Raw genomic sequence first — 25582 nt, forward strand, 5'->3', positions numbered from 1 at the left:
TACAATTGAAGCTCTGAGAGGAAAAGTTTGCAGTGGGAAACCCAGCTGACAGTGCCCTGATGCCAGACACTACTGTGAGACATGCCAAGCACCCACAGCTGCCCTGAAAGCTCAGAGTTTTATAGGATCAGACCAAAGAACAACTGAAATAAAAACCTTCTCTCCTGGAAAAGCAGTGAAATGCCAAGCTGCCTTCCCTGGCAGAGAAGCAATTAAAAGTTTGGCTCTATCTGCTCGCAGAAGAGTGAAAGCAGAAAGTAAAATGGGAGCTACATCTGAGGACACTGCAGAATCAGGGCAAGCCATGAAGGTAATTTGCTGTAGACCACTGGGCTCCAGAAGATCTTACAGTGAATTATGTTGAATAAGATCACTCCCTATCTGGTCTTCTGCACTTGGATACTAATTAAAAAAGTATACAAACTTATCACCCACAGAAATATGTACATACTCAGGCATCCAAACCAACATCCTGACTATGAAACAAGAATCCCAGCTTCTCCACCGCACTCCTCACCAAACCATCCCCTCAGCCCTCAGCACCAGGAGGAAAGGACAAGAGGAAAAAGCAGAACAAAACCAAGATGTTCTTGGCACAGTGTGCTCACAAGGTTAGGCAGTGATGCACTAATGAAAAAGGTTCTCCAGGGAACAATCCCACATCAGTAGGTGGAAGAGCTAATCTAATAGTTTTCTTCCATATCTAAATTCTATAAAGGTGTAACTTGCAGCAGGGAGCATGTGATCACTCTTTGAATAAGCAGTGGGAGGGGAAAGGATATGTTTAATGGCCAGAATTAGTTTCCTTACACTGGTTTCCTGAGCCATTGTGCAGAATATGCAGCCTAAGAGTAGTGTGAGACTTTTTTTTTTGATTTTGAAATGGGTACACATCAAATACACCCATCCCCCAGACACAAGAAAATTCTCGCCACATGCTTCTGTCCTCCAGACTTACACAGCATTTTATTGTATGGAACACATCAAAAGGGTTTGGTTCCCTTGTAAAAGTTTTACAGGAAAATCATTGAAGAGCAGTGTAACTTTTCCTTTTTTTTTTAAATTCAAAACTAGAACCAATATTCTGGATTCCCACACTTTGGTGTGGACTCAGAGAAAGCTGTGCTTTTCTGTACTGTAGAGCAGAAATACAGACCCTGTATAATTAGAATTGCAGTCATGGCCTGTGGGATCTAGTGATTTGGACATATTTTATTTAACCAGCTTAGTAAAAGGTAATATTCAGCAGCTGTGATCTATAGCAGAATTACAATTTTCAGGGTCAAGGAGGGATTTTGATATTAGGAGGTTGGGCAGAATTGCTGTAAAATCTCATGAGCTGTCGTTAAAAATAAATGAGAAAATAGGTTATCCAAGAGTCATTGTAAGGGAAAAATCAATAGGCAGTGTCTATTCACTTGGGCTGTCAAAATCCTTGAAATTTGAACAAAAGTTTCACGTTTAGTGTGCTGTAGGTTTTGAAATGTAAGTGGTGAATGCTCTGTGGGTACAAATTCATTGTGCTGTGCATTCAAACAAGGAGAAACCCTTCTGAAGTTCTGGAGTTCTCTATTAAGACAGTACAGCTCCTTCGTCACCAAGTCAGACACGTAAAACAGTTGCCAGCAAAACTTCAGAAGCAATTTTAGCTAACTGGTGACAAACTCTCTCTTGGAAATAGCGCATTTCTTTCTCTCACCTTGCTCCTCGGGGGTTCCCTCCCACGTGTGGCTCCCAGCGGGTGCAGGGAGGGGCGGCAGCCCCGGAGCCCGGGCGGCTCTGTGGGAGCGCACGCGCCTGGTGCGGAACCGCAGCCGGCGGAGTTTGGGAGCGAGGATTATTGATAATTCGCTGCAGCACACATAATTGATATGGAAAGGGAGTATCATCCTCATTCAGAAACAATTAACTTCCCCCTCCAACACAGCAGTTCAAAGAAGACTCAGCCTTTTAAATATGAATGAGCAGAATTTCAAAATATGCAACTATTAGCTATTACAATGTACACATGGAGTAGGATTTATTTTTTTTAATATTCTTGTGGCTACCAAATTTAAGTGTGACGTGGATGCAGATCTCCAGGAGCCCAAGTCGTGCATGGACTCCAATCACTTAGAAGTGGGAAGGGGAAAATGAGAGCTTCACGCTGCTCTTGGATTTTATTATTTTATTTGAGCCACAGCCTGATACAACCCAAAAGTGCAGTTAATTCCTGGTTCAAGACAAACAATCGAGACTTTACAAAACATACAAGAATTAGCAGAAAACACTCATTCCTAATGACATCCAAAAGGAAAAGCTTTCCCCAAAGCTCAACAACGTTGAGGAATTCAACAGACTCTTCTGCAGCAGCCCAATGAGGATTTGTACATTGTTAATTTGATTGCAGAAGGTGCATGTTAAATAGAAAAGAACTGAGTTTGTCACTGTCATCTGAATCCATTCAGTCAGTGCAACAAAGGTATATTTAACTAAAATATGAAACAGACTTGCTAACATCGCATTATTTTCTCAGGCTTACAAAGTTAAAAAAAAAATTAAACTGAATATAAATGACTTTGAGCATTTTTTATGACACCCACAGCCTAAGTGATCCAGATAATGTAATCTAACCATCATTAGAAACCATGAAATTACAATTCCTCTGGGATGGATATTTATCTCTCTGTTACATACAGAAAGGCGATTAATTAGTAGCTCTTTCAGTGTTTAACATTACTGTGTACGGAGGCTGATTAAAATCTAACTATAGAACAGCTATGATAGCTAACACGTAATCTGGGGAAAGTTTAGCTGGGGCACGAAGAAGCACCTTAAAAAGAAGACTTTAAAAAATGCACTCTTAGAAGTATGTAGCTTCAAAGCCAAAACACAGACTTCCTTCTAATTTCTATTACACACAGCAATCATGACAATTACTGAGATTTCAAAAACCTCAATATTCAAAACAACAAAACCCACGTCAAATATTTTTGCAAAGTGGTACAATTCACAGAATACCCTTTTTTTTTTTTTTGAGAAAAGTGTACAGAACACAGTCAGGAAGGGAAACACATTGTCTTGAATGTCTTATTCTGAAATTTAAATGGGAAGGATTGCCAGGGTGTGTCTGTGTATGTCCTGCATGGACAGCACAGCGTGCACACACTGTGTGGGCTAAATTCATATTTCTGGTGTAATTTCACTGGCTCGTGTGGAATGCACCAAAGATGTGTCAATGTGTGTGTGCAGACAGTTTCCTCCAGGATCTCACGGGGGGAAAGAGGACATGGATAATTTCACTTTGGAAGGAATAAACAGAGGCAACTTTAGCAGGTTTGCTTCCCAGAGCATTCCTTTTGTGAATAAAAACACTGAAGGAATTTCACGCAAGAGTGGCTGAAAAATCCCAATTCACTAGTTGTTATTTTGAAAATAATTTCTTACTTTGGTGTCACTGTATGTAGGTATGGGAACTAAGAGGTTTGGTCTGGTTGAGAAGAGGGAAGAAGCTTTAAAAGCAAATGTGAACTGCTCAGCAAAAACTCCAAGGTAACCCTGGTTATATTTAATTTTTTGAAACTACCAGCTGAGACCACAAGTCAGTGTTGGACATAGGTTGTATTTTAGTGACAATACACAGAAAGAAAGTGGAACTACCTTTAAAATGTAGTGTAAAGAAAGGACGCTTTACCACCCCCACAGCCCCCCAGTTCAGGTCCCAAAGAACTGAGCCACTGATTCCTAATCCTCTCCATTGCATCAAGTATTGTGTAGATGCTGCTCTCTTCTGGCTGCCTACACAAATTTTAATATGCAAAATGTTAATAAAAAGTGAAATAAAAGGCTGTGAACAATCAAAGATGGCTTCAAAGTGCTGAGGGCAATGGAGGCACCTCTGAGGCCTTGCTGAGGAGAGGTGACCTATAACCAGTCACCTCATAGTTCTGATCCTACACCACGTGGGCCACGACCTCCTTCAAAATTTCCCTCCTCTTTTCCTGAAGACCTCACTCAGGATGACCCACATTCATATTTGGAGGCAAGAGGAAGGCACACACTTATTTTTCAGGAGAAAATTATGATGGAGATGGGTAGCACTGTCTACTTGGGCAAACCATGCAGGGCAAGGGGTACAGCTGTGATGCCATGAGGTGTGTGTGTTTGGCCATGTCACACCTCATGGCAACCTGAATATCAACAGCTCAGTTTTGTATTCTTAGAGAAAACAAGGACAACTGAAACCTAGTGAAAAGGTTAAAAAAAAAAAAAAGGAAAAACATAAAAAAATTCTAAACTCTCAAGTGACTCTTGCATCAGGAGAAGGATCTTCAAGCCTATACAGCACAACCAAGCTGCCAAACCAAGTGTATCAGGGGTCACACCACCCCTCCAGAGAGAGCGGAGGAGGAAAAAGATTCCTTTGAATAGGTTGGAGGTAGGAAATGACTTCCCATTGCTCCACTGTGGGACACAACAGGGTAGAACATTACTGGAGTCCAAGATGACCCCAAGATCGTTGACTTCTTTCCTCCCTCTAGTTCCACACAATAGACATATCCCTGTCAGGCACCTCTGACCACCCTCTCTGGAGATTTTCTCAAGCAGATCATCTGGCTCAGTCCTGTGCTTTAGAGGAGGTGCCACACCCTGCTCCATCCCTCCCATGTGCCCATGTGGTAACATCACATAACCATTGTCTGCCTGCGAAAGAAGGAGCTGCTCTGAGGGCAGGTGACACCTGTGGGTATGTGTGAGTTCACACTGTCCAACAGCACCCAAGTCACCAGTCCAAGCTGCAGGAGAGCTCAGGCACTGTGTGAAAGCCAAAATATCTCATCCTAGAGGCAGAGGAAATAACCAACACTGATCTAAACTCACACTAGTTCATTGTCCTCCTTAAGGCTCTTAAAAGATCAAATCAATCTTTAATTCAGGTGATATCTGGCTACATCCTACATCCCTGGAGCCCTGCTGACCATGCAGCCAGGACGCATGGGCAGGGCAGAAGCCTTGTGAAGGTGAGAAATGCTGTCCCTGAGACAGACCAGCTGGTTGTGGTGACTGGGGACGTGCACTCTGTGCCACATGTTTGTGTGGCACTGGTTTGCTCCTGCAGCGAGAGGAAGTGCAGTCCTCACAGCATCCGCAGGACTTGCAGGGATATCTGTTACAATTCATTAAGTAGTGCTCTAAGAAGTTACAATAATAACATTTCAACACAGTTTCCAGAGGGAGTCTCAGAAACTACAGGAAAAGCTGACAAGTTTCAATCCATTTATCAAAGCACTCCAAGACAGATGAAACAGCAGAGCTGCTTAGTGAGGAATGTCTCTCTTTCTGGGTGTCCAGAGCATTTCAGTAAATAAAAAGCTCTTTAAAAATAAGTCAATACAATGGAATCCCTTTTGCCTTTTGCCAGCGCTTGCATTACACTTGCACCCAAATGACCCTCCTACCTATAATACTGCAGCATTTACATATACATCAAATGGGTGCTTTTCACTTACATAATACATTTAATCCAGGGATTACAAAGCACATTATATATTAAACATTACACCACCTCGTGAGGTAGGTTAGCATTAATGAAATTGTGGTGGGTAAACTGAGGCACAGGCCAGCTTTATTACTTGCCTGTGGTCCAGAGGCAATCAGCAGAAAAGTCATTAAGATGCTGCTCAAACAGCAGAGACACATGTGCAGCTACTTGAATGGGTAAAATAGACTGATCCACGTGTTCTAAAGCAACTTCAGCTGCTCATCTGGAGACACTCAGGTCTTGATTTGCTGAGGGCAGGAGAACAAAAGGCAAATAGGAAACGTCAAAAAGAACAGAAAGCAAATGTTTGCTGTTAGAAATATATTTTTTTTTATGCCAAACTGTTTACACAAAACAAGAGGCATCCAAGATTGAAGGACACTTCAGATGCTGATCTCTAATAATTTGATTTTCTGAGTAAAGATTTTTCTAGACCTGCAACAGGGGTTTTGTTAGGTTTTTGTTCAATAATGTTGGTTTATATTTAGCTTTGGTATAGCAGAGAAAAAAAAATCTTTGGTTAAGGTCTTTGAGCCAAGCATCTAGGATGAAATTTTCAAAAGCACTCAACAGTGGCTTTTGAAAATAGAATTAGGCTAGTTGCTGAGACAAGCTTTGAAAGCCACCCCCTGCCTCCTTTAGCATTTTAACTGAGAGCTGATTTCCTCAGCGATGTTCCCTGTTTTAGTCTCCCCATCTCATGGCCTTCCCCAGTATTGCTGAGGCAAGTTGGATTTAACGCCAGGAAAGCAGGCAGGAGACAGGAAAGGAGGGAGCCTGTGGTCATGACCTCCCCAGCAGGTCTGCTGCCCCAGAGTGCTGTAGCTGGACACAGGGATGCTCCCTGGGTGGCTCCCACTTTCCAGCCAGCCTTTGTTCTCTTTGTGGGAGCCCTGGCTAATAGAGGTGTACACCCTTTGCCTGATGGGTAGGTGAGGCTATAATTACCTCGGTAATAAGGTCTGATTCTTCCCTGCTCTGCACCTCCTCAGCTGGCCAGGAATACTTGTCTAAAGTGGGTGCAAAATGCTATCAGATCAGAAAGATGACATTTTACATCAATGGAAATGACCAGGTGTAAGGAACAAAGGCCTACAATAACAATGCTCTCAACTCTGTTGTCCTTTAATTAAGTAGTTCCTCCAGCAATGACACTAATGAGGCCTTGTTTCCTCAGGGTTGGATTCTCTAGTATCTAAATGGGATGTGAGCTTTTCCTGGGGAGAGAGGCATTTATAATTTCTTCCTCCTAGGTAGTGTCCAATTTGGGTGGATGTCACGCTGCAGCCTCTCTTGGTGAGGACGCCAGTGAGGACATCTCTCCTCTTGGCTGCTGATTTCCTGAAACTGAAAGAAATTTTTGAGAGCTCTGCTCTCCTATTACATTTGGCTGACTTTGGTCAAAGGCTCCAACTTGGCAGGAGATGGGAAGACAAATTCATCAAATGAGACAGAGCAAAGACATAAGCCTGTTTCTTCTAGGAAGAGAAGATTAAATATTATTTTTTATTTAAAAGCAAGTTTTCTAGTGGTGTGGTAAACTCACAGGGTATTTTTTTGCTTCCTTGGAAGGCATGCCTGGCTGCAACTCCTGCAAGCAGTATCAACAAAAGGAGTATGTACAGACAAATACATACAGGCAGGACATGCAGCTCAGGCAACAAGCAGTGTTACTTAGCTGGCTACAGAAGAGAGCTGGAAAGTTCATTAAATCCACAGAAGCAGCAATCGTGTTCACTGGGGACAGTGCTGACCGGACAAGGTCATGGGTCTGAACGGAGAAAGCAACTGAACAAAGAAGCAGCACTAGAAGGTTTTCTTTGGGTTTGGTCCAGGAGAGCAGTCACAACATGGCAGCCAGCAGGATGCATGCACCATAACACTGGCAATGCAGGCTTGGCAGCCTGCTCCAGACCTCTCTGGCCACAGGACAGCAGGGACAGCCCCTTTCCTGTACAGAGTTTAATGGCTCAGAACCACTTGAAGCCCTTGAAAATGTGTAAAACTTCCACTTTCCAACACTGCTTTCTGGCAGGACAGACATCCAAGCAATGCCTTCACTTTGCATGCTCCTGAACATCCCATCAATGAACAGGCACCAGCCTTGTGAGAAAACTGACACTGCCTTGCAGAGTCCACATCCTTTACTGGTTGTGCCACCACCACCACCCAGTATCTCTTCTTTTGATAATGCCAAAACACCAAGGGAACACCCAGGCTGCACTGCCATAACTCCAGGATAAATCTGCAGCAGTTCCCCAAAACACCACAGTGCTGGGTGGTGGAGAGATACTGGCTGTGGGCGACACAACTTCTCACACTTAGCCTACCCCACAGAATAAAGCAACATTCGTAGGTTAGATTATCTAGAGTTTTTTTGCCAAATTATTGTTGCCTGGGGAAAAGCAGACTATTCCCAAATTCACCCTGGGATGCCTCTCCAACTGCAGACACCATTTTACTTATACTTGTGCACAACAGTCTTGCAAGCAGGTTTTCCAGCCAGGAGAGGTAATCACGTCTGTGTGTTAGTGGGAGACAGAGAGCTGCACAGAGCGAGGGCTGGGAGCTCCCCCTCTCTGTGTCTCCCTGTTGAACTTGTCTGGTGTGAGAAGGAGACAGAAGCAACAGATCCCAACAGTACCAACCTGTTACAGCCATACCTTCAGGAAAAGTCCATGGAACTACCAGTGGACCTTCCTGAGCAACGGATCAATACACAGCTTCATATCAGCTGCGCCGTTATTCACGCCAAAGGCAGTTGTTTGGATGAAGGGATGAAGAGAGCATAAGTTCACCAGTTCTCAGTGTATAAGCTCTTCCTCCCCCACCCCATAGATGCCTTCATTATTTATGTGTGACAAATAAAAGACAGCAGTGGAAGATGCCAAAGTGTTTCTCAACGTGCACCTCTGTTTCCTGACACACGCAGGCTGGGACTGTGCACCCAGGCCAGGCTGTGGGCACGGCGAGGAGCTGGTGTGCCACTGCTTAACATGCACAAAAAACCCACTGCCAGGCAGTAGCTGATGAAATATTCACCTGCTACATGCCTCTTTCCCCACGTGACTCCAGAAGTGACAAATTATCCCAAGGAGGTGCGAGGGAGCATCGTGGACTCGGATGGATTTGCTCTGCAGCATCCTGTGATACGTCATCACACCTCGCTCGCCATTTCTGCCATCATCCCTGCTCAGGGACCCACTGAATGCAAACTGCATTCAGATGTATTGAATGAGAAAAGATCAAAGACTGACTATTATAAAGCAAAGGGAGCCTAACACATACCCTGCCTTTGACTGTTTCTTTTTTTACCATCTTAAAATTCTCCTGAAGCTTCTCCTTCCGTAAGAGGATTATTTACAACCAACAACTGCAACTACACAGAGAAAATATACTTAGAGATAAATACTTTTTCTCCTATAAAAAGTAGCAGTTAAAAATATCTGTTTCAAAACAAAATCTTCCCATGGTTTCTTATAAAAACCAAAAAAATGTCAAAACACATGCTGTCCTCTCCAAATGAAAAAAAAAGCCTGAACCCACATCCTCCTTGAGTTTATCATAAGCTGTCAAGTTGCTAGAAACAGAACTGTGTAAGACATTGCCACAGCTAACAACTTTACTGGGGATCCACATGTAGCTCTTTCCCCCCTACAAAAGTCCTACCAGATTTTGAAATGTGAGTGGTGCAGTTCAAAACAAAAAAAGAAAGGGACATGGATTTTTTTTTTTAATTTGGGATGTGTGCAAAAGTGGTTCATTTACGACTATGTATTAAAAAAAAAAGAGTGCATATAAATATTTATGATTGGAAATTTCATTATTTAAAATTATTCTATAAATTTGCTAGTAACTCAAAGATGAATGCCTGCTGTACAGTTTGCAAATTAAGTACCATTATTTTTCTCTTCTGCACTTGAATATTACTCACAGCTAAAGTCATTTAAAGGGGTTAACATCAGCCTTAATTAAATATTAAAGTGTGCCTGTACCTGCTGCTATTGTTGCCCTTAGAATAAGATATAACCTATTTTTGACAAGTTTTCATCTTTCTCTGTGGAAGACGCTACATGAAACCAAATCAGTGGCAAAGAGGAGGGTAATGAATAATCTATTTCATATTCCAGCAGTACCCAAAGCTCTGAGTGGAAAAATATTCAGTCAGATGATAGTATGAGGCTGCTGAGGTACCACATGACGCAGCTAATGTTTAAATAATAATAATAATAATAAAAAAAAAGCGATAAACAAATCATTAGCCCTTAACAGTTGTTTAATGCAATTTGTTAATGAACGTAATGGTGGGGACTAATAATGAAAGAAAATAAAAACGTCTAAACAGGCGCCAAGTTGCCAGTGATGCTCAATTATTTCCTTGTCAAGTTTTTATGATTTAATGAGCTCCTCTGGGACTGACGGCTGTCAGTCAGTCGTGACTTTTTGACACCATTACAACTTCAAATACAGCAGCAGGCAGGCTGTTTTCCTCGGATTTGAAATACTGAAATGATCTGACAGGTTTAAAGAAAAGATGTGCAAAAAAAAAAAAAGGAGAGAGAGAGAGCGAGAGAGAGAAAGAGAGAGAGACACAGTTGCTTTTTCTTTCTTTTTCTTTTCTTTTTTTTTTTTTTTCTTCTATGGGGCAGACAATCTCTGGATGCTGTTTGGTAATGAAAACCCAATCACAGAGGTCATTATCTGATGAGGTTTTCTTGGAACTGGCAGGGTTTTTTTTTCTTTATTTCTTTACTTAATGATAACCCTCGATGGGTTTGCCCCGCATGGGATGGTCAGAGCCGCACAATTTTGTTCACCATTAATTTCAGCCTTTGAAGCTCAGAGCTCTGAAGCAGCAGCAAAGAAAACCCCCCACCAAGCTGGCTCCAAAATAAGACAATCCAGCCTGCCTTAAACAGAATAGCAAATGGCCTCCCATCCCAGAGATGAGAACTGACGTCAGTCAAGCTACATTTTCTGATATTTCCCCAAAATGTATAGCATTTAAAACCCTTTAAAACTTAAGAGTCTTTAATTAAATTGCTTTTGATTTTATATCAGTGCAGAATTAGTTTATTTATTCTGCAAGCCCAGCTGTTTAGCAGGGATGGATTTCTCACACAGCACCACGCGTGCGTTTTTTAATTTGTCGTTTCTCCACAAAGGCTGGCAACATTAGAAACACTTTGCTCTTTGAGGTTTACATTTGTAAGCTTGGATTCATTCACAGACGTGCTGTAAATGTGACCAAACTAGTCCAGGGGAAGCCTGGACCTGGGGCTGTCACACTACCTGTGGGTGGCTGGGGCTGTGCTCTCAGTTGAAGTCACTCAATCCCCACCAAAATGTGTGGATTTGGTGAATCTCACCTGCACACTTCCCAGGCCAAATGAACAGGGGTGAGACAGGAGTAATAATGTGTTTTGAAGATGTAATGTCCACCTGAGCACTATTTTACATGTGGGAAGTATGTGAGGATGCAAAGCAGGCACAGAAGAGTTATTAACAGGTTAGCATGAGAAACATAGCGATGGCGGGCTCATCAAAAGTGGAGATGAAGGCTTTGCGTGGCAGTCTCTCTCTCTCCCTCATTCCTATCTGAGTGGATGTATCTGATGTGACACTATGCCCTAGATTTATACTGGGATAAGGAAAACTAGCTTCCTTTCAGCTTTTTGCTGATTCCAGCAGGTGGCTAGATAGAGGGCAAAACCTAGTCATAGGTCACTGTTAAGATCAGTAGTCATGAATCAATTCCCATGATAGTTAAATTATTGAGGCAATGCAGAGAATGTCTAGGCAACAGACGGAGCTTAAGATTTCCTTCTTGACAGTTTTCTGCTTTACAAAATATGCATCTCCTAATTTGCCGAGCTGAGGATAAATATCTGTAATGCTGCCAGGCTTCCTCCTAATTTGTCTGAACTCAGCTCTGTGCCATCACTGGAAGCTAATGGCCAGAGCTCTGCTTACACAACCCAAAGGCTCAGTTTGAGTGTCTGCTGTGCCTGAAGGCTGGAAGCTGAACGCCCAAATCTTTCTGTGCCTCAGAGCCACGGGGTAAATGCCACACACCTGGCAAGGATGAAACCAGAGGATGCCCCAGGAGGCAGCTGGGGGGGTCCCATGACCTTGTGGCAGTGCAGGGCCATCAAGGTGAGGAGCTGAACGTGACTGTGCTGCACAGAGCAACACCTCCTGAAACCTGGGTCTGGGCTGCCCAGGAACTTTTGTTCCAGCACCATCCTGCAGCCAGTGACATGAGTTGGTAGAGAAACCCAGCACATAAAGCACTTCCAAACTTTGTTGTGAGCTGCATGTAACACTCAGACAGCAGAGCTGACCCTACATGCTTACATTTGTTTCAATAAGTAGCATTTTTCCTGTGGATTCTTTTATTCTACATTTATTACCCCCTCTCTATGTCTCAGCTGGGTCATTAGTACCAGATCCTTTTAACTGAGTTGTTTCTATGTAGAGAAAACGATGACATTTAGGGCCAAAATCAGCCTCCAAGGACAGCACAGCAAATCAGTAGAGTCCACAGGAATGCCAAAATCCCAAAAATATTAAGGCACACATGAAAATTCAGGGCTCAGCTCCTGCCTAATGTGGGAGGAATTTAAAAGTCACCAGATTTTTGTTTCTTTGAACATCTTTTGGAAACATTTAATGGCTTAAGTTCAAGGGCTTAATACTCCTCTTCATTTGCAATATTTGTAAGGGATTGCAAATAATGAATTTAAGAGTTATTTTTAAAATACAAACTTTATCACATCAGCAGTGATAGACCTTTGTTGGAATTGCAAACTTAAATATAAGCCAAATGACCTCAACCTGTCTAAATCAGAAGCACAGCCAATAGGGAAAGAGAAACAGCTCATTTACACACAGGTAGATGAAACTATGATATATTATATCAGCTAAAAGCATATATAAATTAACATTTTTACAGTTTCTGTTTAAAAAGAGGAATATCACATCAGAATTTAATACACTCAAAATACTCCAACATGCAGTCTCAACATAGTCAGGCCAGTATTAAAAATCTAGATTGTTTAATGCACTATAATCACACATTTGTTGCTGAACTATTACTTAAGATCTCTTTTCAATCAGCAACAAATAGATAAGTATCTTTAAATATCTTCATTAAGGGCCTAGTGTGTAATGCTTATCAGTACATATATCAACACTGGAAGATTTAAAAGAAAGTTTAAAAGTTTTGGCTGTAGCCATAACTTCATTTTAGGTAAGTGATGCATTTTCATGATCTTGATGAAAGTGGAATTGCTTTGAATAAGCAGAAAAGAAAGCCTAACTTTAAACAAAAAATTGTTAAATTGGGTTTTGGATTTACATCATATTAAACACCCTCCTAAAGTTGCTCTCTTATTAAAACTAGCTACTGTTCTTAACCAGGTTACATCTACTACGATGATGCGTGATTGGGAGTTAGTCACAGGAGACAGGTTCACTTTCTACATCATTTGGTCTTTGCTTTACTTATATTTTAAATCACAGAAGGTCAGATACTGCTTGCTATTCATACACCCTGCACAGCACAAGAAAAGTGCAAAGACTCCTCTTCCCTCATGAAACTCTGGCAACTTACAGGCTAATTGTCTGTGGGTGAATTCAACACATATTAAATCTTTTTATACCAGAACAAGCCCTCACTCCAACAAATATTAAGATCCTGAAAACACTCAGATAAGGACAAATATGTAAGAAAAAAATAGTCCCACATGCCATCAACTATGCCATCAATAATACAAAATATTTTACACCACTTGCACCTGAGTTGAAGAGTGGAAAAGAGAGGGAGACTCTGTCAGTGCAAGAGAATGATTCATGTGACCACTTTGTCTTAATTACTCAGAACAAGCAGTTTGTTGCTGTTTAGTGAAGAACAAAGATATCAGCGTCCTCTGACAGAAAAATAAATAGCCATCATGGTGGTGAAGATGATGATGACTGCCAGCACAACAATCAAAATCCGGTTTTGGATGATCCTGGAAAAAGGCAGAAGAGACAGAAAAAATTGCAGTGAATAAAACAAAATAAATCAAAACAGCAGAATACATATAAAAATTATAAAATGAAGTATACAAAAAAAAAAGGAGAAAAGACATATGCCCACAAATTCAGTATTCCCTCTACCTTTTTGTGTATCTTGGTTATTTTTTACTTCTCCCAATTTCCAGTGCTTCCAACTGTATCTTTATGTAGCTATTAAATCCAACTTTTGTATTCATGAAAGAAGTAGAATTTTCTGAATTATGCATACATTTATATACATATTAGAATAAATTAAATAAATTATGTTCCAATTTATTAACCTTCTAAGAACAAATAAAAAAAAATAGCGTTCAGTCAATGCAATCCAAGCAGGGTGGTCTATAATAGTAAATATCATTATATATTTTAAAATCATTCTCAAATCTTCAGTTGTTTTAATCTGAAAAGAAACAGTTTATTAATTTTCAAGGGATTTTACTATTAAGGAACAAGATTTCAAGGAAACACATGTCAATGAGATACTCACTTGTACTAAAATACCAAGGGAAAAGTACAAAAGATAGTTTTGAAGAAAAGGATGATATAAAGAAGCAAGTGTCAAACTGTGAAGCTTATGTTGTAAAAGCATCTCTTGTCTCTGTAGCATACCTTTACTTATGGTAATAGGCAATGTTACATTTCTATGCAGTATGAAAAAAATGAAGATTAGTGAAAATAAAAAATGCCAGAAGTAGAAAGTCCTAATATTTTCCCATTATTTGTTGGGAGAAATTCCTGCTTCTAAAATCAGTCATCACATCACTTCAGAGTCTTCCTAAAATTAATAGGTCAATTAAAATGACTAAATCAAGAAACAGTAGAATTTGAGACATTTTACAGGAGGATTTTGGATTGTAAGAATTCACTGTTTGTTATTCCATTTTCACAGAGAAGGAAGAATATTTTCACAGGCTCTTCATAAACAGGGAATTTTGCAAAACACACTTGTACATGAAGCTGATCATCAGAATTGGAGAAAAAAAAAAATTGGAGAAAAAAAATCCCAGCAACCAAGTGCAATAAGAGCACCCCAAGTTATAAATTTTTTTCTCATGCTTCTGCAAAACAAAACAAAGTCTGCAAGAACCAAACAATGGTAAGAAGAGGTAAAACTGTTATGTGAAACATCAAACCTAGTACAACTTGAAGACAGGGAGTGTAATGTGTTAAAATGAGCATATTTCACGCAGTGAAAGAGAGAAGAAACTCCAGAGAGCAGAGGGGAGTTTTTCTTGGTAAGTGTTTTTCATTTGGATGCGGGTGGATATACATATAAATTATACTGGGAAGCGTAAAGAAAAATGCAGTTTTAACCAACTCCAGCTCTCTCCTTGCTTACCCCCCACCTAAAGGAAAAGCAGTAAATGGATGGATGAAAACTGTCACATCAGACAGACACCCTCCCCTGTGACACTCTAAAAGGACTAGCTCTCTATCCTCCTGACAGGTTACAAAATGATCACATTTGCTGACACGTCTTCCGCAAAACTGCTTTAGTGTTTGTGTCCACTTTCCTAGCAGGAGATGAATGGGCTGCTTTGTCCTCATTTATCACTTAAAGCTGAACTAAGATCTGTCTCGTTTATTTTTCCCTTCCTCACTAGAAAGGCTCAACCACAGCATTAATTCTTTCGCGATGACAGCTAATTCAAACTTAACAGGCAATATTTACTCTGCCAAAAGGATGAGGAGGAGGGAGGGATGTTTCTCACTCTTTTTTTCCCTAAAAAAAAAAAAAAAAAGTGTAGCAGGCTAACAAAATAAAGCTAATTAAGGGCTTTTGGTTCTTGTTGGTTTGCACTTCAATTTAACACCTGAACTTACAAGCTTCTCTTTTGTGGCGGGGTGTGACATTCTCTGCCAAACACCTGATAACAAACGATTTGCCCAGGCAAATGCATGAAAACCAGAATATATATTTACTCACTCGCCCTCATCACTCCTGAAAGGACACTCAGCAAAATTGAAACTCAGCAGTGAAATAGATTAAAAGCATGAAAACTCTTAAAACATTCAGCCTTAAGTAATACACAGTGCAGCTGGCTTGACAACCATTTTATTTGTGGGATGTGGGCCCCAAGGCATCCATAATGCTAATTTACAAAGGATTAACTGTGAGTGAAACTCGCTTAATCTAACACATAGTTAGGCAAAGGCATACGTAACATACTGAGTGTTTAAATCAACTCCTCCTATCTCTGGCCCACCAAAAAAATCATTGCATTGTCTGAGAAGCAAAACTAAAGAAAAAGAAAAAAGAAGCATGAAGTCCCTCAAATCATCATTATTTTTAATATTTATTTTTAATACCCTGTCAGTACACACCTGATTGCAAGATTATTTAATCAGTGTTCGTGTCTCTAAAATCCTTTTCAAGAAAACACTGAGTGAGGTAAGCCACCACCTGTATCTGCTAATTGAAGGTTCCCTTACGGTGTGAATCTAGGAAATACATATCAAAGTTCAATTTCTAGGAATCTGAATTAGTCTGCACAGTGCAGCAAAAGAATATCATATTAAAAGGAACAAATTAATCATGAAATAGGATGGATGTTATCAACAGATTCCTACACTGAAGCATTATATACTTTTAATATTCAAGTCCACAGTTAAAGATTAATTTTATATCTTTAAAAAAAGAATAACATTGAGTTTTACTGTTTTCCTTTCAAGTGAGCAAGTAAAATTAAACTAAGTGCATACTGTCCAGGGGACGGGGCTGGGAGGAGAATGACAGAGCTCTTTGGCAGCAGCAGGACGGTCCCAAGGAGGACTCGGTGGTGCCTGTTGAAATCCGAGTCTGGGAGCTGCTGCTAAGACAGAGAACACAAGTTCTGGGTGTCAGCACATCTCAGATCTCAAAGTCAACAGGCAAGGACGACCCTTTAGAGTAAAGAAAAAAGGAAGAGGAAAGGGGGTTTTGAGTGATCCAAGACAGTCAAGCCAGCTCACAGTTGTAGAACAATGGTTGGCATTGGCAGGACCCATCTGTAGGGAAGCCTATAGTACTGTCACAGCCAGACACTGCCAGTGGGTATTGCTCTAGGCAAAGCATCAAGGAATTTAAGTGGGGGAGGGAGTGATAATACCAAAGGAGAAGAAAATGGGGCCTAAGCTCGCTACAAAAAAATCCCAAAGGCTAACATGCTCACAAGAAGCAGATGATAGTCTTTTATCTCTATTACACCTTAAATTCAACAAAATCTGGTGAATGAGGAAGCCCAGATTTTTCTTTGAAAATGCAAAGCATGTTTACAGGGTAAATAATTTAGGAAAGAATATATACTTGAAAGAAGACACCCATTGAAACATCCATGGCTAAAATGCCTGAAGGCAAAAACTTGTGCATTTGCATGCTGCATTTTATTAAGTTAGCACACTGTAGCTTTAAAAGAATGCATGGCCAAATTAAGAGGAATGTGTGACTGAAACATCAAGGATTCCTCAAGTTTACATTATGAATCACAGTGCTGTTGATATGAGATGAATTAACCATTTAGTCGATGCAGCTTAGGCACTGAATTCACACCAAGTTCTGCTGGAGCCCTGTGCGGGAGCTCGTTAACAGCCAATGTCTACTGTTCCTTTCATACTCGAGGCTCTAGGAGCACAAGGGCTCATTCTACTTTGAGTTAGAAGAGACAAAAAATCTGTGCTTTTAACCAAGCTCCATCCAGTTTATTATGGACAGCAGCCCGAAATATTTGGGTGCAAAACCACACAGAAACCGTGACTAAGGCAGACGCAAGGGTAACGTTAACTGATGCACTGGAAGAGCACTCTGGACTAATAAAACAGAAAGCACATCCCTCTCCTCTCGAGTTTCCTTCTGCTCCACCTTTCCAGATGCCTGACCCTTACGGTCACAGTGCCTAATCTCCAACCACCGCTGTGCTGGAGGGTGCCTGCAGCCAGTGCCAAATTCAGGGCACCACCTGCTTTTGAGCATCACCTCCCTGCTGCACAGGGCAACCACCGCTCTGCAGAACAGGTCCCACATGTGCTACCAAACACTGATGCTCCTGGAAAATCCGTTCCCCTCACTGCTGCCCCGACAGAAATTGTGCTGCCTTTCCACATTTCAAACCCCCAAAGGATTCGCGCCTGTCCGTGGCTTCACACACACACGCACACAATGGGTCTAACTCTGTTTGTGCCATGTTTAGATCTGCTCCATATAAACACAAAGCAGCTCCCAAATAAGCTCTTGCAAACCTTACATTAAGGATGCCAACCGTGTTTAAACCTTTCTATGAAACTGCATTCATTAGCAGGGGAGTGCACGACATCTATATGGGTTCAGCCTGATGTCTTGCACATGTCTTGGTGCCTGATTGACCAGCATTGAATAATGATGCCTTGCCATTAAGCACTGATGGTACAATAACAATTGTCATGAAAATCAGCAATCACGGTAACATGTTAACAAAATGCAGGATATAAACGAACCAGTGCAGACTCTGGGTGCATAAAGAGTGTGTCCTTAACTTGAGGACTACAAATAAAATACTGCAAAAAATTTCCTACAGAAGCTCAACTCTGACACTGATACAAATAAAAAAAAAAATGAAACCAAACAAATGGCTTGGGGGATCAGTTAGCACACATTCATTACAACACAGGGCTTTATTCTTAAAGGAGGCATCTTGAAAAATAGTGTCCTCAAGAACACAGACTGATTGATGACAGAGCACTGTCCAACAGTGTTTCACTGTAATATGTATTTATGATTTCACTAGAAGTGATTCCTATCAGTTTACTGCACAGAAAGGCTTGCTCTGTACACAAAATCACATCTTAAATGGTCACTTTGAATACTTGGCTGTTGCATTTTTTTGTGCCCTTTTATTTCTGATTGGCAGTTTTTGCTAACATGAAAGAAAATAGGTGCATGCAAATCAGTGGCAAGCGATTTTTAAGTGTCCAATATTCATGTGCAAATCAGCAGATTCAAACAAACACTAAGAGTGGGTCTAGTCAAATAGGCAAAAACATACCAGGCAAAATTAATGTGCATTTAAAGTAATACGGCTATACTCACATAGCTTCTGGACAGACACAATTATTACTATATATAAGGACATCCTTGTTACTATGAGTTTTCAAATGGAAGCACTAAACCCCACACAGGGGAATAAAATGTTATGATTGGTAAAGCAAAGCCTTAGATATATAATGATAAATCTCAAGTTCAGGGTATCTGGGGGCTGTTCAATCATTCACATCTTCAGGTTTAAGAATGCTGTTCTTAAATAAAAGCAACTGAAAAGAATGAGACAGGCTGTGGCAAAAACATAAAGACATGGCAACCTACTGTAATAAAAGAGCAAGAGAACACTGCCTAGCAGAATTACAGCTGGCTGGCAGCATCTGACTCGAGACATTTTTCATCATTAACGACTGAAATTAGCAAACAGAAATACCAGTGCAAAAAATATCTGCACAACTTGCATATGATTCCTTGGCCCTCCTCTAGCTGACCATGGGAAAAGTGAGGAATTTGGAAAACACTCAAATTTTTTTCCTCTTCCTCACCACAAACTCTGAACATATGTCTATGTCTTTATGTTCTCAAGCCAGAAGACCTAATTACATTGTAATTGACATTGCATATTTAGATGTGAATAGGCTTTGGGAGTGCTGGAGAGGGGATGGGACCCCTCCACGGCTTACTGGGGACAAAAAGACAACACTTCCTGAGGTCCACCTTCAGTCTGCACACTGTTCCTGGCAGAATCCTCTTCCATGTCCTCTGAATTCCTTCCCAAAGTTGCCTCTTTGTAAGAACTTGGGAAAATGCATAAAAATTGCTGAAAGTTGAACAGATAACAAAATGAAACCCTCAAAAATGGGGGGCTGGTGATTAAGAAAGGATGGGCTATTTCTAGCTGATTTTCTAGCAGGGTTTAGTGAAAGAGCCAGGCCATACAGGGCACCTAGAATTTTGTTGATAGGACTGAGGAATTGTGCAGTACTATGTCCTCTAGTTTAAAAGTTCAGTCTTAAGGACTGGGCCTGTCTACTTGTAATAACATGGATACCAATCTCTAGTTATAATATTACACTCAAACCACATCAATGTGTTTCCACCTGGGCCCTGAATGAAAGAATGAGTCATGTAATAACAGGTGCAGGGAAGTAGTCACACTATCCCACTTTAAACAACTAAATTATATCTAGCTAATCTCTCTCAGCTCCCTGTATATAAGCTCAAATCCTGCTCTGAACTGCCCTCTCTTTCTCCTGGCCATATGGGCACCCCAGCAGTGCTGGTCAGCTAGGTTAGGTGCCTACAACATAGGAATGACCATCTCTAAAAGCTTGAACATGAGGCCCAGGCAAGAAAGCTTGCTAGCTCTGAAGGCAGAATCATACAGAAAGCCACTAGCATGTAGTAAAGTGTGTGTAATCTCCCATCAATCAGAAATATTGCAGAGATGAAACTCACCAGTGAAGCAGAAGACGCTAATCAATAATTAGACAGTAAAGACCTTGATCCATCATCTCTTTTTAATGGATCCTATATTTGCACATTAAATTTTGACCAGAAGCAAATATACTTTTCCTTTGACAGTTTTTCTGGAGGAGTAAAAGAAAGGATATCCCTCTCTTGCCTGAATGCCTGCTGAAACACATTGGCCTTTCTTGACTCAACTATGTTTTTACCTTGCTGTGTCATCTTCTGACAACCTTGCCATATATTAAAACTTAAAATTATTTTGATTATATCTCATAGCTAAAATACTTATGGCGACATTTAATCAATAATAGAAATCTTGCAACACATTCCAAATGAACAGCATTGGAGTATAGTGTTATTTGGTAGCCATGAGGGCTTGCATGGGCCTTCTCTCAAGGAGCTGGCAGTCTCAGGAAGTGAAAATTGTACCCAAGTGATCAGTGGGGTGTGTGGGGAGGGAGAGGGGACTGACTGGCCTGGGAAGGAGAGAGATCTACAGGAACAATTGGAAATCAAATGTGGTAACAGGGAAAGCCCGATTGAGGACCTCATAGATGTGGGACTAAAGGTCAAAACACAAAATTGAAGGGTGCTGAAAATCTTGTACTAGCCAGATTTTATTCATTGCTTATTTTAAAAACACATGGGAAGGCATTTCTGAAGGATGAAAAGTATCCTTCTGCTCCTGAGACCCTGACATGGGACTTTTCTCTCCACGGTTTTGATGCAACTTCAGCTTTCTGCCATCTCCTTCCACAGAGGGAATCAATTAGGTTGTGACTGTCACTAGGAGGCACAGTGAGGCTTCTGGGGCCGTGGAAACTCACCCACCAAAATGAGAGAGGGACTAACTCAACTCATGCAAAGCACAGGCAACCCCAGATCCCTTTGGCAAGTCTCAGTGATGATCACATGCACAGTGGCAACTGCGGGTGGAGGGAGTCAAGGTTGTCTTAATCTCCAACCAGCCTTTCTCAGGGTACTGAAGTATCAAGAAGAACAAATCACACATTTAGTCACCTGAGCATGACTAAGAAGCATAGGCCTTAGCAAACATTACAAGAGCTTTAGCAAGAGCTCAGAGGGAGGGTGGATAGCCCAGCTGTCGGTGCAAGGCCATTCTTCAGCACGTCGGGTACATGAAACCCTGGTCCCCAAACAGTTAATGGGAAAAAAAAAGCCCCAACCCCCTCGTCAGCACTCAAAGCTAAAGCAATTATTTCTCCAGCAGAAGAAATGTATGCAAGCTATAAAATGACAAGAACGTACAAGATCTCATATTGGCTTTTATGATAAATATAGTTAAATTTACATTCTGTGCAATTTAAAGAAAACAAAAATGTCAAAAGTCTGCATCTTATCAACTTCCATAATCACTAGAAGCCACTAAAAGATATATCTTAAACAGATGAAAGTAAGAAACGTCTTTCACCCTGCCTCAATTTAATTAATGACTAATCTACAGGTTTTAGCTGTGACAAAGCTGGAGACTGGACACACACACTCTTCTTGCATTATTTTCTTCTGATTACACAATATTTGACTGGGCATCTTTTTGTATGGCAAGTTTCCTACAATTGTCTTAACAATGTTGACCTCTTTTGTAAAAACCTGAAGGCATCTGCAGCAATTGTTCCTGAAGATCTGCTATCCAAAATGTTACCATTTCATGGCACTTCTTGAATGATAGAATAGAATTTTTTTTGGTATATATTCATTTTTTTTCAAATGCTATAAAAGAAAGGAAAACAATCATGGCTAAGGCCATTTGTGAGATGGCATTAAAAGAGCCTACTCTGAGACAGATAAAAATAATGAGAATCTTTCTGTCAAGAAGGATTTAGAAAATATCACGAGCATTATTAAAATTTAATTTTTTACTGTGCTTTTTGGTTCCCCCTTTTCCAGTGATAATGAGCAGGACTGCACACCTCCACAATGCTAGTACTTGTTTTGAGCAATAAATTCAGCCTTCCAGTCTGAAGACATTTCAGACAACAATTTTGACTGCTATAGGCTTATTTTTCAACCTTTTCTGTGCTTTGAGTCTTCCTATAAAAACCAGTTCATAAGCTAATTTTCCACAAGGCCAGTGGAACAAATAAAAATCAATTTTTGCCCAACCGGTTCAGAGAAAACCTGGGAACACTGAAGACAGAACAGTGAAAAATAAAAAGAATCGATGTATTCACAAATGGTTTACCTGATAGAGAACTATCAAATTAGTTGTCAGGAGATACTTGCCACTATGAAAGCATTTTCTTTCCAGCATGTTACAGTATTTCCATTAGGGGAGCAGAGAAGCCTCTACTTTGTCATGACCTCAGACCCCTTGGTTTAACAACCCCCAAATATTGGGTAAATCCACAGGGCACAAAGTCACGGTGCAAGAGCCCCTCGCAGGTCCTGCAACCACAGGGACCCGCAAGCCCAGCTGGCTTAGGGTGGGTGTAAGGCTTCATGATCTCCTGGAAGGCACAGAGATTCCTGTCTCACAGAAGGCAGGGAGGCATTCATGACCTCAGGCCAACCTTGTCAAGAGGAATTTGGTCCATCAAGAGAGGGAAAAAAGCGTATAAAACACCACCCAGACTTCCCTCCTCTGTTAAAACCCCAAGTGTTCAGGAGCACGCTGAAGACTAAGCAGTTTAATCTCTTGGACAGCAGAACACAAATTTCTCCAAAGATAGGAATCCCATTTGTAGACTTCAAAACTTTTCAGAATCTCAAGGACAACTCAGGGCACAGGCTTTAATATCGTGGCCCAATCCATTTCATCATCTTCCCCACTAACTGGGCAAGTGCTCCCAAAACTGCCATACTGAGAAGGGATGGGATAGGTGCTCATGTCTGTCTGTCTGCAGTCAGAAAAATTTGTCTGGAAAATTGATTGAAGAACAGAATCTGCTTTTTAATACAAATTAACCATCACTGCTGTGGAAATAAAGCAAATTTATAATTTACAAGCTTAAATAATAAGGAAGCTATTTTTAAGTACCTATAATCTCCACTCTGGTATGTAGCATTTTATACACTCCTTTATTTTTATGAGTTGGCATTAGAATGTGACTCATTTTAACAGAAAAAAAAAAGGACTAACTACGTTACTCAGAAGTAAAGCTCCATATTACCTATTTAAAATATTGTAACACACCATGGAGATATCATTTCTAGGGCCAAACAAAACATTACTCAATGAAGAAATGGCATGAAATATAAAATATTCAGCAGAGAAAGGGTATTTGGAGCTAAGCAGTTTCACTGCCAATAAACAGCATCATGATAAATAGTGTGCATGTAGGAAAAAATAAGTATACCTGTTCTTCACTATTTGAGATGTAACACCTTAGTGGGGGAAACAAATAAAGATACTACTCTTCCGCTAAGCACATGCAGGGAAAAACTAAAACCACCACACATTTTGATTCTGAATCTCTTACAACTGATGCTAATTTGCTTATGATATCTGCCTGATTTAGAGCTAATCTTCTGTAAATTAACTCCTAATGCTGTCTGAAATAATCCTCTTAATGCTGGTCTGTCTTGAGTACTTTATATCAAACACCATGAAATGCACAAGCGTACACAAGGCGTTCAGCAGCTGCAGTGCTGGTGGCTGCTCAGGAGTATTTGCTGTGCCATGAAGGCACAGAGCTGTGGAGCCCTGGGGCAGCTTGGGGACAGCTCTGGTTGTCCCCTTGGAAGGGGACAGCAAGGCAGAGCCTGTCCCACCACTCCTGGCCACCAGAGAGAGGAGGAGGCTCTTTGTCTCCTGACAAAATGGTGCAGGGGGTCCGGCTCTGCGCTCCCACCTCCAGCAGCACATGATAATGAGGAAAAGTAAACGGCTCAGGCTTTGAGATTTCCCAGCAATGAGATCTGTGTTAAACAGCACTAATTATCAGCTGGAAGCCTAATCTGATAACGGGTCTGAGAAGACAGAGACAGACCATTTTGTTTCTTCAGTGGAGGAAAATATTTTTAAGGGTGTTGCTTCAGCATTGGCCAGCTAATAATTATTGTCACTGTGCTTATAACCCTGTATTCAAACATACAGTTTTTCTGCTAAATCCACTTGAACAATTTTCTCCTCAACATTAATTTAATGATAGAGCCAAAAACCTAATTGATATTGTTGAGAAATGCAATACAAACACATTATTTTCCTGGGTTTTGAAACAAAAATGGCAGACACAACTTTGACTGAATAGACTTCTTTATGTTTTAACAGACAGTTTACTGGCCCAGACTCCTACATATAAAAAGCCCAATCCCAAAAGCAATACATTTTTAATTGAAAAATTCATGTATTTTTACTATGTACAGGTAACTTTGTCAGGTAAAGGGCTTTTAAAACAATTTTAATTCGTGGAATGTTGTTTAGAAATTATATTCTCACCATAGCAAGCACTTATAGGAAGGTATTAAAAGGAAAAAATCTATTGTTTAAACCATACTTTATTGGACCTTGCTTTTTTAATATATTGAAGAAGAGATAAAGCACAGTGATCACTGAGCTGTATGTGTCCAACAGCCCTTCAAGAGACTTGTGGAAATGTATAAAACAAGCAGTGATACAATCCTTTGCCAAACACTGTCATAAATTTTTTATTTGGCAGCTAACATTCTCACTAGCTTTCTTGGCAGCAATTGGGACCTTTAGCAAGAAAGGTGCAGGAGAAAAATACCTTGTTTAGAGATGTTTTCAACACTTTCTGGGATTTTTCAGAACTTCTGCCTGCAGCATATTTTACAACCACAGTCTCCAGTCACCTGATGAGTGGGTGGTGGTTTTAAACTTTTTTTTTTTAATATAGACAGCCTACTACTTCCCTCTGGCCTTGAGCCTAGGATGTGAGTGTGTGGAATGGGGCTGTGTGTTCCATAGAGATACAAGTGGTTGCTCCTCTCTGTCTAGACAAAAAAACTTGAAAATAATATCAGAATGTACCTTTCATTGCTCCTGATACTATCTGTATCTTATTCCCGGATGACAGAGATAAATGAAAGTCAAACATATGCTGATTACTTTTGCATTTTTCTCAGGAGATATCTGCAGAAGAGCTGGTCACAGGCACAGCTGCCCTGGCCAGCCAGTGAGTTGCTGAGAAACAGAATTGGGAAACAGATTTCTGTGCCCAGGTCCAGAGGGGTTTTTTTGTTTGTTTGTTTGTTTTCCTTTAATATAATGAATTTAACATCTGATGCATTACCTTTCTCCATGAGCCCAGATGTGCTGATGTATGTCTTACCAATTCACTTATGGAAAAGATATTATATATTTTGGTATTTCATCATTTCAGAATAAAAAGATGAACATACTTTACATTTCAGCAATTGCCTCCAAAACTTTCACAGCATTAAGATACATTTCAGTTCTTCATATGAACAGACAGGAAACAGTCTTCAACAGATGTGGACAAGAAAAACACCTTATCTGCCTCAAATGAGAAAGGCTGGAATTTGGTTTTAGACAGCACACATTGCTTTAAACACAGGCCTAATTAAAGTAATGCTGTTACAATTATAAGCACAAACTA

General features: G+C 40.6%; 1 protein-coding gene across 4 annotated transcripts in view; it reads right to left on the reverse strand.

Moving 5' to 3' along the window:
* Nucleotides 1–12738: 12738 nt before the first annotated feature.
* VTI1A (vesicle transport through interaction with t-SNAREs 1A) overlaps nt 12739–25582 on the reverse strand; it is a 256087-nt gene continuing 243243 nt past the window's right edge. For 2 of the 4 annotated variants that reach the window (XM_054276721.1, XM_054276720.1), the window contains one exon: nt 12739–13536. In XM_054276721.1, coding sequence (XP_054132696.1) covers nt 13443–13536 — 94 coding nt within the window. In that variant the 3' untranslated portion in view covers nt 12739–13442. The remainder of the gene's footprint in view (nt 13537–25582) is intronic. The other 2 variants (XM_054276723.1, XM_054276722.1) reach the window with 1 other exon arrangement.

The sequence above is a fragment of the Melozone crissalis genome, unplaced genomic scaffold (assembly GCF_028551555.1).
Source record: "Melozone crissalis strain CALT ecotype California unplaced genomic scaffold, PUWL_Pcris_2 ptg000019l_1, whole genome shotgun sequence".
NCBI classification, from domain to species: Eukaryota; Metazoa; Chordata; class Aves; order Passeriformes; family Passerellidae; genus Melozone; species Melozone crissalis.